The sequence below is a fragment of the Mustela lutreola genome, chromosome 8, assembly GCF_030435805.1.
Source record: "Mustela lutreola isolate mMusLut2 chromosome 8, mMusLut2.pri, whole genome shotgun sequence".
NCBI classification, from domain to species: domain Eukaryota; kingdom Metazoa; phylum Chordata; class Mammalia; order Carnivora; family Mustelidae; genus Mustela; species Mustela lutreola.
Genome location: NC_081297.1, coordinates 75,268,927 through 75,283,300, shown reverse-complemented (window position 1 = coordinate 75,283,300; position 14,374 = coordinate 75,268,927). Strand labels below are relative to the sequence as shown.

At 34.8% G+C, this 14,374-nt stretch overlaps 1 protein-coding gene across 1 annotated transcript in view; it reads right to left on the bottom strand.

Annotated features, from left to right (window-relative positions):
* The window catches only part of CPNE8 (copine 8), a 215,605-nt gene that overhangs the window by 95,783 nt on the left and 105,448 nt on the right, over positions 1-14,374 (bottom strand). Inside the window, exon 8 of the mRNA XM_059185658.1 lies at positions 8,332-8,435. Within this exon, the coding sequence (XP_059041641.1) occupies positions 8,332-8,435 (104 nt within the window). The remainder of the gene's footprint in view (positions 1-8,331; positions 8,436-14,374) is intronic.

Here is a 14,374-nt window from a genome sequence, read left to right as displayed (position 1 = left end):
AACACACATTTTGTTTGTTATAGGTATTATACACTGTGTTCTCGCAGTAACATAAGCTAGAGAAAAGAAAATGTTATTTTTAAAAATCTTCAGAGGAAATGTATATACAGTTGTTATCAAAAAAAAAAAATCCATGTGTAATAGGAGTTGTGGAGTTTAAACCCATTTTGTACAGGGTCAAGTGTACTGTTTTGCTTTAGAAATAGGCTTCTGCCTCTCTTTAAAATACAACACATCCTTAAAGATCTAAAAAGGGGCTTTCTCTTCTCTTGAATCAGATTCTTATATATATCAAGCCTTTGGTATGGTGGTAGATGCAATTGGATAGCTACACAGATGATATCTAGATCCAAGGATCCACAGGTAGTGACAGAGGTAGATAATAGAGCAAGCAACTGACCATCTTGAAACAAGCATGTTCAACAAACACGCTACGGACTTTTTGGCCTTTTTGTTTATGGCAAAATCAAAATTCTATGACATTTCTAGTATCACCAGCCATAATAATTAAATATGTTGACACTTGGAACTTTTGCTCTTAAGAAAGTGGTTCATCTCAGTGAGCTATTTATTTATTGCTGCCTAAATATAACTGCACATATATTAAAAATAGTACTTAAAATTATTTTTATTAAACAGCCTTATGAAAAAATGTCAAATGAAGCCTTATTAAAGTACTTGACATGAAACCATTTGCAAAACAAAAACTATAACAAAAACCCAGCTATTCCAAAGGAAAATTATTACCTAATGATGAATACAGTTTAAGTTACTAAATAAATGTGACAGCAAGAAAGTAAGAATTTATAATCATATATTGTTAAGGATTTTTATTAATGCTTCCAGTTAAAACGAAGTTTTACTCTGTCTTATAAAATGAGCCTCAAACACACAAGGCAACAGGTAATTTTTAAAATAGCCTCATATTCAAATAAATGTTAAAAATAAAGCTAAAAATCTTTGCAGTTAAAAAAAAGAGGTTTACACATAAAAAGTGTGGAGAAAGTCACTCTTACTCATTCAAAACTCATCAAAACAAAACGTAAATATATAAATATATATATACTAATACATAGGCTTTAAAATATATGTTTAGGTATAGATGGTGACCCAATTTTCTGTGTGTAAAGGTAAGTGGAAAGTCTTCTGAAGTAAGATCCACCAAATGTTAGCAACAGTTGTTTTTAAATGACTTTTTTGATTAACCATACTCTTCTTAATAATTACATTTCATTTAATGAATAAATCACTATCATTTTTACATAAGCATAATAAATTTCCATAATATAACACTCATGAGTAGTATTAAATGTGTGAGAGATGGAAATTCTATAATCGTACAACAAATCTTTGTAAAGAAAACTGGTAAAAATAAAAATAGCAAATTCAGAAAACAAGTAGTTCAGACAGGACAACATTGTCACAAAGAAATCCCTGAACCATTCTTTAGTTTTTCTCTTCCCTTGAAATGACTGCCAAATGACTGGTTCCTTCATTGTCCATATTTTCCACATGGGTACAAGCAGTATTCAGATGCAAATACTACTCTGTCATTTTTTACCACCAAGATAGAAGGGAAGTAGAAAAGTGTAATAATGTGACACCATAACACAATAACCAACAGTTGACCAGGACTTGGTCAACAACAATCATACAATAAAGTAAAACATCATTTTATACTGCCCAGTGTATTCACTTTAAATTGCAAACTTTCTATTTTTACGTACATTTTATATACTTACTATATAACATTAACATGTCTAGTTTCATTTGCAAGTGTGGCAGTTGTGATGGTTTTTTTTTTTTATTCTCTTCCCTTCTTTTTTCCTCTTAAAATAACATTTTTCCTTTAGCTAATATTTTATTCCATACAGTTAAGGAAAACTTATACATTAAGATCAGTAATAATAACACCTAACATTTGCATTTTATGTATTAAGCAAGCTTCTGGTTTTTTGTGCTGTAACTCATTTAATACTGTCAACAACACTGTGAAGAAGCTATGACTATTAGCCCATTTCATAGATGAGAAAACAGAGTCTCAAATGGGTTGAAAAGATTACCTATGGTCTCATAGCTACTAAGTAGGATAGTCATGATTTAAACTGAGGCAGTAGAACCTTGGCCCATAATATGACCACTAAACTTTCCCACGGATACTGACATTACAGTATGAATCACAGAAACATTAAATATATTTAATGGTAGAATAGTACATATTAAATTATATTTTATAACCCATGGGTACAATTTTAAACCGATTAAAGCCAGTCTAATCATGACTGCTAAAAACATTCAAATTACAAAAAGGCAATAAAAAATGTTATTTCATGTTAGACAAATATTAATGGGGAAAAACATCCTAAAACACCGAAGTATAAAAAAGAACCCATAAAATCCTAATCCTTCTCCAAGAAAATGGTTTAAGACTTCAATTTTATAACAAGAAGCATTAGCTTTAGCATTTTAGATTCACAACAATATAATTGTTCCATACTATTAAGGCACTGTTATAATTTTAGGTAAAGTACAGAGGAAATGTTTCTTTATTTTTTTTTTTTAAATAAACATATAATGTATTTTTATCCCCAGGGGTACAGGTCTGTGAATCACTAGGTTTACACACTTGACAGCACTACATACCCTCCCCAATGTCCATAAACCCACCCCCCTTCTTCTAACCCCACTCCCTCCAGCAACCCTTAGTTTGTTTTGTGAGATTAAGAGTCACTTATGGTTTGTCTCCCTCCCAATCCCATCTTGTTTCATTGATTCTTCGCCTACCCACTTAAGCCGCCATTTTGCATCACCACTTCCTCATATCAGGGAGATCATATGATAGTTGTCTTTCTCTGCTTGACTTATTTCGCTAAGCATGATATGCTCTAGTTCCATCCACGTTGTCACAAATGGCAAGATTTCATTTCTTTTGATGGCTGCATAGTATTCCATTGTGTATATATACAACTTCTTCTTGATCCATTCATCTGTTGATGGACATCTAGGTTCTTTCCATAGTTTGGCTATTGTGGACATTGCTGCTTTTAATATTCGGGTGCACGTGCCCCTTCGGATCACTACGTTTGTATCTTTAGGGCAAATACCCAGTAGTGCAATTGCTGGGTCATAGGACAGTACTATTTTCAACATTTTGAGGAACCTCCATGCTGTTTTCCAGAATGGTTGCAACATCTTGCATTCCCACCAACAGTGTAAAAGGTTCCCCTTTCTCCGCATCTGTCATTTCCTGACTTGTTGATTTTAGCCATCCTGACTGGTGTGAGGTGGTATCTCATTGTGGTTTTGAGTTGTATTTCCCTGATACCGAGTGATGTGGAGCACTTTTTCATGTGTCTGTTGGCCACATGGATGTCTTCTTTGCAGAAATATCTGTTCATGTCTTCTGCCCATTTCTTGATTAGATTATCTGTTCTTTGGGTGTTGAGTTTGCAAAGCTCTTTATAAATTTTGGCACTAGCCCTTTATCTGATATGTCGTTTGCAAATATCTTCTCCCATTCTTTCAGTTGTCGTTTGGTTTTGTTAACTGTTCCTTTGCTGTGCAAAACCTTTTGATCTTGATAAAATTCCAATAGTTCATTTTGGCCCTTGCTTCCCTTGCCTTTGGTGATGTTCCTAGGAAGATGTTGCTGCGGCTAAGGTCAAAGAGGTGGCTGGCTGTGTTCTCCTCAAGGATTTTGATGGATTCCTTTCTCACATGGAGGTCCTTCATCAATTCTGAGTCTATTTTTCATGTGTGGTGTAAGGAAATGGTCTAATTTCATTTTTCTGCATGTGGCTGTCCAAGTTTTCCAACACCATTTATTGAAGAGACTGTCTTTTTTCCATTGGATGAAGATTAGTTGACCATAGAGTTGAGGGTCTATTTCTGGGCTCTCTATTTTGCTCCATTGATCTATGTGTCTGTTTTTGTGCCAGTACCATGCTGTCTTGATGATGACAGCTTTGTAATAGAGCTTAAAGTCTGGAATTGTGATGCAAACAACTTTGGCTTTCTTTTTCAATACTCTTTTGGCTATTCGAGATCTTTTCTGGGTCCATATACATTTTAGGATTATTTGTTCCTTTTCGTTGAAAAAAATGATTGGTATTTTCATAGGAACTGCATTAAATGTGTAGATTGCTTTAGGTAGCATAGACATTTTCACAATATTTATTCTTCCAATCCAGGAGCATGGAACATTTTTCCATTTCTTTGTGTCTTCCTCAATTTCTTTCATGAATACTTTATAGTTTTCTGAGTATAGATTCTTAGCACCTTTAGTTAGGTTTATTCCTAGGTATCTTATAGTTTTGGGTGCAACTGTAAATGGGATTGACTCCTTAATTTCTCTTTCTTCTGTCTTGTTGTTGGTGTAGAGAAATGCAACTCATTTCTGTGCATTGATTTTGTATCCTGACACATTACTGAATTCCTGTACAAGTTCTAGCAGCTTTGGAGGGGAGTCTTTTGGGTTTTCCACATATAGTATCATATCACCTGAGAAGAGTGCTAGTTTGACTTCCTCTTTGCCGATTTGGATGCCTTTAATTTCCTTTTGTTGTCCGATTGCTGAGGCAAGGACTTCTAGTACGATGTTGAATAGCAGTGGTGATAATGGACATCCCTACCGTGCTCCTGACCTTAGCGGAAAAACTTTTAGTTTTACTCCATTGAGAATGATATTTGCGGTGGGTTTTTCATAGATGGCTTTGATGATATTGAGGTATGTGCCCTCTATCCCTACACTTTGAAGAGTTTTGATCAGGAAGGGATGCTGTACTTTGTCAAATGCTTTTTCAGCATCTATTGAGAGTATCATATGGTTCTGGTTCTTTCTTTTATTGATGTGTTGTATCACATTGACTGATTTGCGGATGTTGAACCAACCTTGCAGCCCTGGAATAAATCCCACTTGGTCGTGGTGAATAATCCTTTTAATGTGCTGTTGAATCCTATTGGCTAGTATTTTGGTGAGTATTTTTGCATCTGTGTTCATCAAGGATATTGGTCTATAGCTCTCTTTTTTGATGGGATCCTTGTCTGGTTTGGGGATCAAGGTGATGCTGGCCTCATAAAATGAGTTTGGAAGTTTTCCTTCCATTTCTATTTTTTGGAACAGTTTCAGGAGAATAGGAATTAGTTCTTCTTTAAATGTTTGGTAGAATTCCCCCGGGAAGCCGTCTGGCCCTGGGCTTTTGTTTGTTTGGAGATTTTTAATGACTGTTTCATTCTCCTTACTGGTTATGGGTCTGTTCAGGCTTTCTATTTCTTCCTGTTTCAGTTGTGGTAGTTTATATGTTTCTAGGAATGCATCCATTTCTTCCAGATTGTCAAATTTGTTGGCGTAGAGTTGCTTATAGTATGTTCTTATAATAGTTTGTATTTCTTTGGTGTTAGTTGTGATCTCTCCTCTTTCATTCATGATTTTATTTATTTGGGTCCTTTCTCTTTGCTTTTTGATAAGTCGGGCCAGGGGTTTATCAATTTTATTAATTCTTTCAAAGAACCAGCTCCTAGTTTTGTTGATTTGTTCTATTGTTTTTTTTGGTTTCTATTTCATTGATTTCTGCTCTGATCTTTATGATTTCTCTTCTCCTGCTGGGCTTAGGGTTTCTTTCTTGTTCTTTCTCCAGCTCCTTTAGGTGTAGGGTTAGGTTGTGCACCTGAGACCTTTCTTGTTTCTTGAGAAAGGCTTGTACCGCTATATATTTTCCTCTCAGGACTGCCTTTGTTGTGTCCCACAGATTTTGAACCGTTGTATTTTCATTATCATTTGTTTCCATGATTTTTTTCAATTCTTCTTTAATTTTCCGGTTGACCCATTCATTCTTTAGAAGGATGCTGTTTAGTCTCCATGTATATGGGTTCTTTCCAAACTTCCTCTTGTGGTTGAGTTCTAGCTTCAGAGTATTGCGTTCTGAAAATATGCAGGGAATGATCCCAATCTTTTGATACCGGTTGAGTCCTGATTTAGGACCGAGGATGTGATCTATTCTGGAGAATGTTCCATGTGCACTAGAGAAGAATGTGTATTCTGTTGCTTTGGGATGAAATGTTCTGAATAGATCTGTGATGTCCATCTGGTCCAGTGTGTCGTTTAAGGCCTTTATTTCCTTGCTGATCTTTTGCTTGGATGATCTGTCCATTTCAGTGAGGGGAGTGTTAAAGTCCCCTACTGTTATTGTATTATTGTCGACGTGTTTCTTTGATTTGTTATTAATTGGTTTATATAGATGGCTGCTCCCACATTGGGGGCATAGATATTTAAAATTGTTAGATCTTCTTGTTGGACAGACCCTTTGAGTATGACATAGTGTCCTTCCTCATCTCTTATTATAGTCTTTGGCTTAAAATCTAATTGATCTGATATCATAAGGATTGCCACTCCTGCTTTCTTCTGATGTCCATTAGCATGGTAAATTCTTTTCCACCCCCTCACTTTAAATCTGGAGGTGTCTTCGGGCTTAAAATGAGTTTTTTGGAGGCAACATATAGATGGGTTTTGTTTTTTTATCCATTCTGATACCCTGTGTCTATTGATTGGGGGCATTCAGCCTATTAACATTCAGGGTAACTATTGAGAGCTATAAATTTAATGCCATTGTATTGCCTGTAAGGTGACTGTTACTGTGTATTGTCTCTGTTCCTTTCTTATCTACTACTTTTAGTCCTTCTCTTTGCTTAGAGGACCCCTTTCAATATTTCCTGTAGAGCTGGTTTGGTGTTTGCAAATTCTTTCAGGATTTGTTTGTCCTGGAAACTTTTAATCTCTCCTTCTATTTACAATGATAGCCTAGCTGGATATAGTATTCTTGGCTGCATGTTTTTCTCATTTAGTGCTCTGAATATACTATGCCAGCTCTTTCTGGCCTGCCACGTCTCTGTGGATAAGTCTGCTGCCAATCTAATATTTTTACCATTGTATGTTACAGACTTCTTTTCCTGGGCTGCTTTCAGGATTTTCTCTTTGTCACTAAGACTTGTAAATTTTCCTATTAGGTGATGGGGTGTGGACCTGTTCTTACTGATTTTGAGGGGCGTTCTCTGCACCTCCTGAATTTTGATGCTTGTTCCCTTTGCCATATTGGGGAAATTCTCTCCAATAATTCTCTCCAATATACCTTCTGCTCCCCTCTCTCTTTCTTCTTCTGGAATCCCAATTATTCTAATGTTGTTTTGTCTTATGGTGTCACTTATCTCTCAAACTCTGCCCTTGTGGTCCAGTAGCTGTTGGTCCCTCTTTTGCTCAGCTTCTTTATTCTCTGTCATTTGGTCTTCTATATCAGTAATTCTTTCTTCTGCCTCATTTATCCTAGCAGTCAGAGCCTCCATTTTTGATTGCACCTCATTAATAGCTTTTTTGATTTCAAGTTGGTTAGATTTTAGTTCTTTTATTTCTCCAGAAAGGGCTTTTATATCTCCCGAGAGGATTTCTCTAATATCTTCCATGCCTTTTTCGAGCCCGTCTAGAACCTTGAGAATCATCATTCTGAACTCTAGATCTGACATATTACCAATGTCTGTATTGATTAGGACCCTAGCCTTCGGTTCTGCCTCTTGTTCTTTTCTTTGTGGTGAATTTTTCCATCTTGTCATTTTTTCCAGATAAGAGTATATGAAGGAGCAAGTAAAATACTAAAAGGGTGGCAAAGACTCCAGCAAAATATGCTTTCAGAAAGTGGTTGATTTTCTGTTTCTAGAATTACTGTTCTTCTTCTCTTCGATCTCTCGTTGGATTTGTAGGTGTTTGCAATCTTTAGATAAGCTATCTAGCTGATCTCCTGCTACCTGAAGTAGTCTCAGCCTGCTACTTCTCCGCCATCTTGACTCCTCCCATTTTCAAAGACATTTTGTAGAAGTTATCAGCATTTTAATCTGCATACCCCTCAAGCCACCTATGGCATCTATCCTATGGAAATACACGCACATATGGACCAAGATATATGCAAAGGATGTTCATTACATCAATCCGGAGAAGAGACAGTTCAACCGGCCTCCTCTTTCAACTGGATGACTCGGGAAGTACCACAACAGCAGGGCCTGGAATCCAGGACAGGTAGGAATTCGAAAGACTTTATTCCCGTGTTGCGGAGCGCACCAGGAAATGTTTCTTTGAAGTTGAAAATCAATCATTTTTAATATCATACAAAACATATAAAGTACTTATAAAATTACACATTGTTATTGAAATGCAAAAATCAAATCAATTTTTAAAACACCAAAATATTTTACTGTTTATCAATTCACTGAGCTTCTCTGAGGAAAAAAAAATAATAGTTCAAGTATCATTCTTACTATAGAGTTAAAATGCATAAAAGATAAATCTACCTGCCATCTTCATTACTTCGATAAAAAACAAGAAAAGGATCTGATTTTCCAAAGAAGTCCTTCTTGTCCAATTTGTTCGCACAAAATTGCATCAGAACAGCATCCTACAAACAAAATTAATAAAATATCTCAAAACCTCAGTTATAAATAACTAGAAACTGCAGATCACAAGCAAGACTTGACAAGAAAACAAATATACCATCTTAATGCAAATGGCCAAGTGTGCAAGAATCCCAGACAACATGAAATTACTTTGTAAAGGATTGTGAGACTAAGAAATTGACTCTGGAAGTTTCTGCTCTAGTCACAGAACTATTGCTTTTTCAAGACCTCTCACATTTCTCTGTGGAAAAAATGACATTTAGTAGATGACTATAGGTATTCAAAATTATTTAATACGAGATCTTCATTCCTATCTTCAGCTATTCAAGTATACATTTTTAGAGCACAACTCTTTGTTAATTTCTCCAGAAATAATTACTAAGCATCTATTACATATCTATCATGTATTAGATGTTAAGATATCTTTGCTCACTAGATAAGGTACAAGACAGATCCAGAATGACCATATAGCTTGCAATCTAGTTGGGGGCAGGAAGGGTTCCTTTTTAACTATATACAAGTGCATCACAAAGTCTTAATAATTCTATCACATTGGCTTCAAGGAAAGTAAAACCCTTCCCTGCTTATCTGTAGTGTAATTACATATTTGGATGTTAATAATTATGCCAAATCCATCAATTTGTGGATGTATATATTTAAGCACTCATAAGCTACAGAGTTAGCTTATAAGTAAACAAGTTGGAGTATCATAAATTAAGCAGTTAAATATTATTCAATTACATAGGATGAGCACCTTTAAAAAGTAGGAAATATCTTTAAAAGTAGGAAATAAAAAGTTTAACAATTAAAATCAGTATGGGAAGTTAAAATTGGGGGGTCAAAGTAATTCAGAGTCAATTAAGAGCTTGCAGTTTTCAATGCTATTTGATGAAACTGTTAAGAATACTAAAAAAAGCACTCTCTTAATCACCACTTTTTTTTTAATTTTGGAGAGTCCGGCAGTACTTAAAAATCCAACTAAAGTTTTTCATTATTTCCTTTTAGCATTTCTGGAACACAGCACAAGAGAACACTATTTCTCTTTTTCATGCATTCTTTTGTATACTTATTTAGCAAACATTTCTGAAGCAATACTCAGGCTAGAATCTGGGAATAGAGAGATGAAGAAGACATCTCTGCCTGCCCTTGGAGAGGTTCACAGGTCTAGATTTCTGGTTTTCAAAGCACTGGTATAGTATAATTTACTTTTGTTTTTAGCTATAAAGATGTAGTGTATTGTCATTGTGTTACTACACAGATGGAGTAACTTCTGCCAGAGGAACACTCATTATAGACTTCACTTTCTGAACAGGCATAGCGACCAATATACATTTTAAAGAAAATTAAAAGAACAGAGGCAAGAAAAACATGGACCCCACTATCACCTCAATCTTTTCAATCCTGATCACTTTTTAAATCTGACGTTGAAAGATAATAAATTCCTATACTATTCTTTAAGGAAGCAGTGAGAAAATCACCCTAACAAACTATAAAATCAGAGCAAAACTGAGAGAGAAGTACTGGTTTTGATTTCTTTGTTTTGTTTTGGTTTGAATGCCCTTTCACCTTCACATTTATTAAAATGGCCTTAAGAGAGAATAGTTTTCTAAGAACACGGAAGAAGGACATTGTCTTTGCTACAGAAAAATCACTACTGTAAGACTTTTTCCCAAAGTACATGGACCAAAACACAAACTACAAAAAATACTCTGATATATTCAAAGTACATAATAGATTATTGAAATGTACATATTTCAAATTGATTGTGAGTAAATCTTCACACAAAGTAAATATTATTAAAACAAATTTTCATCACTGGTAAACATAGTACCAAGTTGTAATTTTTCAAATTATATTCCTTAAGACTTGCAAAACAAGTAATTAATTAAAAATAAAAAATAAAGATTGCTTTCAGTGTACTAAATTATACAAACCTAGGGGAAATATTTTTTGCAATCATCCAAGTTAGGAACTTAGCAGGAATTCCATCTCTTTCTAGCACAAATGAAATCTACTTTCTGTGGAGGAAAGACAAGCATTTACCTACTTTTAGAAATGCATAAGCATCACTGTGAAGATTTTTTTTTTTTTTTAACTTCTTGTGCTTAACGCCACCTGAGAGAATTTTAAGATCTTTCTTCAATACTCCACACCAGTATTACAAACTTGCCATGGTAGAAATCTGCTCAAATGCTTCACAGGCACTTCTAACTAATTCAAATCCAACTTGATTCTCTTACAATTTTCCCAGCTCCATTAGTGATACTCATCTACCCAAAGTGCTCAAGGAAGCAGTCCTTGACTCCTTTCTTTTCTTGACCCTTTATCTAAACCTAGTCGCACCACTGCACCTCTAAGATAGTTCTCCATTCTTCACTCTGGCTACACTGCATCACCTAGTCCAACCTCCCTCTCCCTCACAGTAGCACAGATTTCTTTCTCCTCCTTCTACTCTTGCAATTATCCAACTAACTTTCCATTCAACAGACACTGTAATGTTCTCAAAACATAAAAGAAATAATACTGTTCATAATTAAAATGCTTCTAGTCTTCCTCTTGTCTTTAGGATAAACACAGAATCATTAATGTGATCTACAAAGTTCAGCACCAAATGAGCTCTAAGCAGCCTTTTCCACCTTTATCTTGCCAAGTTTTTTCTCAATCATCTCTTCTTCTTAGCCCTTGGCCACCACACACCAGACACAATTCTTCCCTCCTCACATTCCAATGGAATTCTTTCATTTAACTGGAAAAACATTCCTTAGGCTTTAGCTTAAATGTTATTTTCTTAGAGATCTGCAGTGACTCCCTCCCCAATATAAACTGGATTCTCCATTATACTCTCTTATATTTGATCACTTAGTATATATCATGACATATTTACCTACACAGTCATCTAATTAATGTCTGTCCTTCCCACAAACTACTTGTTCATTAAAGACAAGGACCAGGGTTATTTTTTGTTGTTTTTTCTCACCATTGTATTCCAAGCATCCATTTCAGGGACTAGCACTTTGTATGTTTTACGAATATTGTGGAATCAATCAAACAAAAGAAAAATATTTGTGGATAATCTCAAGCTACTTTTTAAAATACCAAGTGAACAAACAAACCTGATATAACTTCAAAATAACATTAATTCATATTCTGGCATTTGACTAGATACATTACAGAAGTTACAATTGAAATAAACGATGTAATACTAGGTTGAGATTATTAAAATTATTACACTAAAAATTAATATTTGTACAAATTTATAATTTACATATCTCTCCAATGCTGCCCCTTTTTTATTCTGCAAAGTCATGATCTGGGGAATATATGAAGACTTCTAGCATTTTACAAATGCAGAAATTAAAGCTCCAAGACTATAACCTCACTCAGCTGAATATTGAAAGAGATAAGACTGAAATTTAGGTGTCCTGATTTTAAAAAGCTTATGCTCAAGTTAATAACAATGTATTTTAAAGAAAGAAAAAAAAAAAACGCATCAAGCTGTATGATGTCAAATGTGAAGTAAAATTATTTCATTCAAGATTCTAAATAATAATGCCTGATATTTTCAAGGTACCCTTAAATGTGCATTTAAAAGGCACTGCTTCAGGATGCCTGGGTGGCTCAGTGGGTTAAAGCCTCTGCCTTCAGCTCAGGTCATGATCCTGGGGTCCTGGGATTGAGCCCAACATCGGACTCTGCTCAGCAGAGAGCCTGCTTCTTCCTCTCTCTCTCAGCCTGCCTCTCTGCCTACTTGTGATCTGTCAAATAAATAAATGAAATCTTTAAAAAAAAATAAAAGGCACTATCTCTTCCAAAGTAACTACGAACATTGCTTTGAATACACTTGTTTCTTCTGCTATACTAGCATCGTAATTTTATTTCAAGGTCTCTTAATGATGCTCGTTATCAATAGGCTGTAGCTAAGAAGAGAACATACTACACCTAAGTGAAGTTAAGTCATGATTTAAACCATATTTTAAAAATATTAGATGTGTAATTGTTAAGTATAATAAATATGTATTTACTTATTAAATGATAATTCCAGATATTCTAAAAGCTTTAGTAGTATAAAGAGTGGTAAGTAATTATTAAGTAACAGATTCTACTTCATTCTCATGGAAACATTCCTGTTCTTTCCTGTTCTTCTGAGCAAAACAGCAGAATTCAAAGTGGAAGATATTTAAGATGCAACCTGGCCATACTCAATCTATGCCCTTGGTATCTTGGTTCTACTTTGAAATAGAACTAAAAATAATGTGTTCATTGGCATATTTACATAAAATCACCTGAGTGTCAAGAGTCTGACAAAACAGCATTGTTAATGTCAACACAAGGAACATGTATCTTATTGACCTTGAACTTCTTTTTCTCTTCCTTCACCCTTCCCTCACTATATTAAACACATATTTTATATATATATATATATATATAAATTTAGAGACACAAAGTACAAAAGATGATTAGATGATATAATGCTAAGAAATCACTGTGCCATTTTAACAACAAAAAAGGATGGTAGGTAATATTTCTGTACTATGTTGTATTTCTTGTAATGTATCCTTAATATATATAAGGTGCTTTCATATACACTATATTTTCAGATTTAATGTTATGGTGCTTAATTAGCAGACCTGGGAGAATTTTTTCAAGTATTCTAGGGACTGATTCACATGTCGTTCTTTTCTTCCCCTTGCAAATATGGAAAGTAAAACATAAGGGTCAAGTGATTTGGTAAGACAAACTACAAATTCATAGCAAATCCCAAACTCAACTCTGCTTAATGGCATTCTAACTGTAAGTAGGTTCTGGGCATTTTACACAGGAGAACACTGAGACTGAGGTGGCCAGACCTGCCCATAGGTGCATAGACAATGGAGGAAGAAGAAGGGCATCAATTTAAATGCATTTTAACTACTTAAATTCTAGTATCTTTGCTTAATCATCTTCACAACACTGTTAACTATACTTTCCTTTTGTTATCTCACTGATCACCCCCTACCCCACAGAAATCCCAGTTTCCATCATTTGCGGGCAAGTAGTATCAGGCAGACTCCTGTCCATAGTATCCTAGAAATACATGTATAGAAAGCCATAGTAACTGTCCTTAAAGAAAATACTCTAGAGATTCAAGTTACATACTCAGATTTTAAACAACTGTTCTCCAAATGAAAACTATAGCCAATGTCACAGTATTAAGTTTTAGTATCTTCAGGAACTTCTGTTCTTAAAATCATGATGCAGAAATTGTAAATAAAGACCCTTAGAGATTTAACCCAGGGAAAACTTCTTTTTCCCCCCCCTAAAAAATAACAGTTCCCAGGGATCTGCTGGACCACATTAAATAAACAATATCGACTTCAGATTCAGAGAGCTATCACTACTTCCAGTGTGGAGTGTCACAGCCATCATCTCATTTCTTGATGACAGTAAAATCACTGAACATGAGTCAATGGCTGTATCAGCAAATCACGACTAAAAATAGCCATCTTTTAAAAATACTGAGTATCACTCTATGTCATCATATTCCTAGCTGGAGTGGTAGCTGGTCCTTGACTCAAATGTGAGCCTCCTGAGCTAACAAAAGATGGGAGCTTATATAAATCCTGAATTAATTCAATTAGAACTATAAAAACAAGTATACTAGGCAAAAGGACTTCAGTTAGGTGACTAGAAGTACTCCTAGAAAATCACACTTCATCTTCAAAATTTTGCAAGAACTTAACTGATTGGTACAACTGATAATTCCTAGTATTAAAGCCCCCTCCCAAATAATACTGACATTAGGTTCTATTTTAATAATTTCTATTCCTTAAAAAGACTGTTAAAATAACTGATATCCTTTTTGGACTACAAATGTAGTCTCTATATCTAAAGTAACTAAGTATCTACAATGATATTTTATAGATTAGAAAATTATATAATAGTCTTAATTATTTTTTTGCCA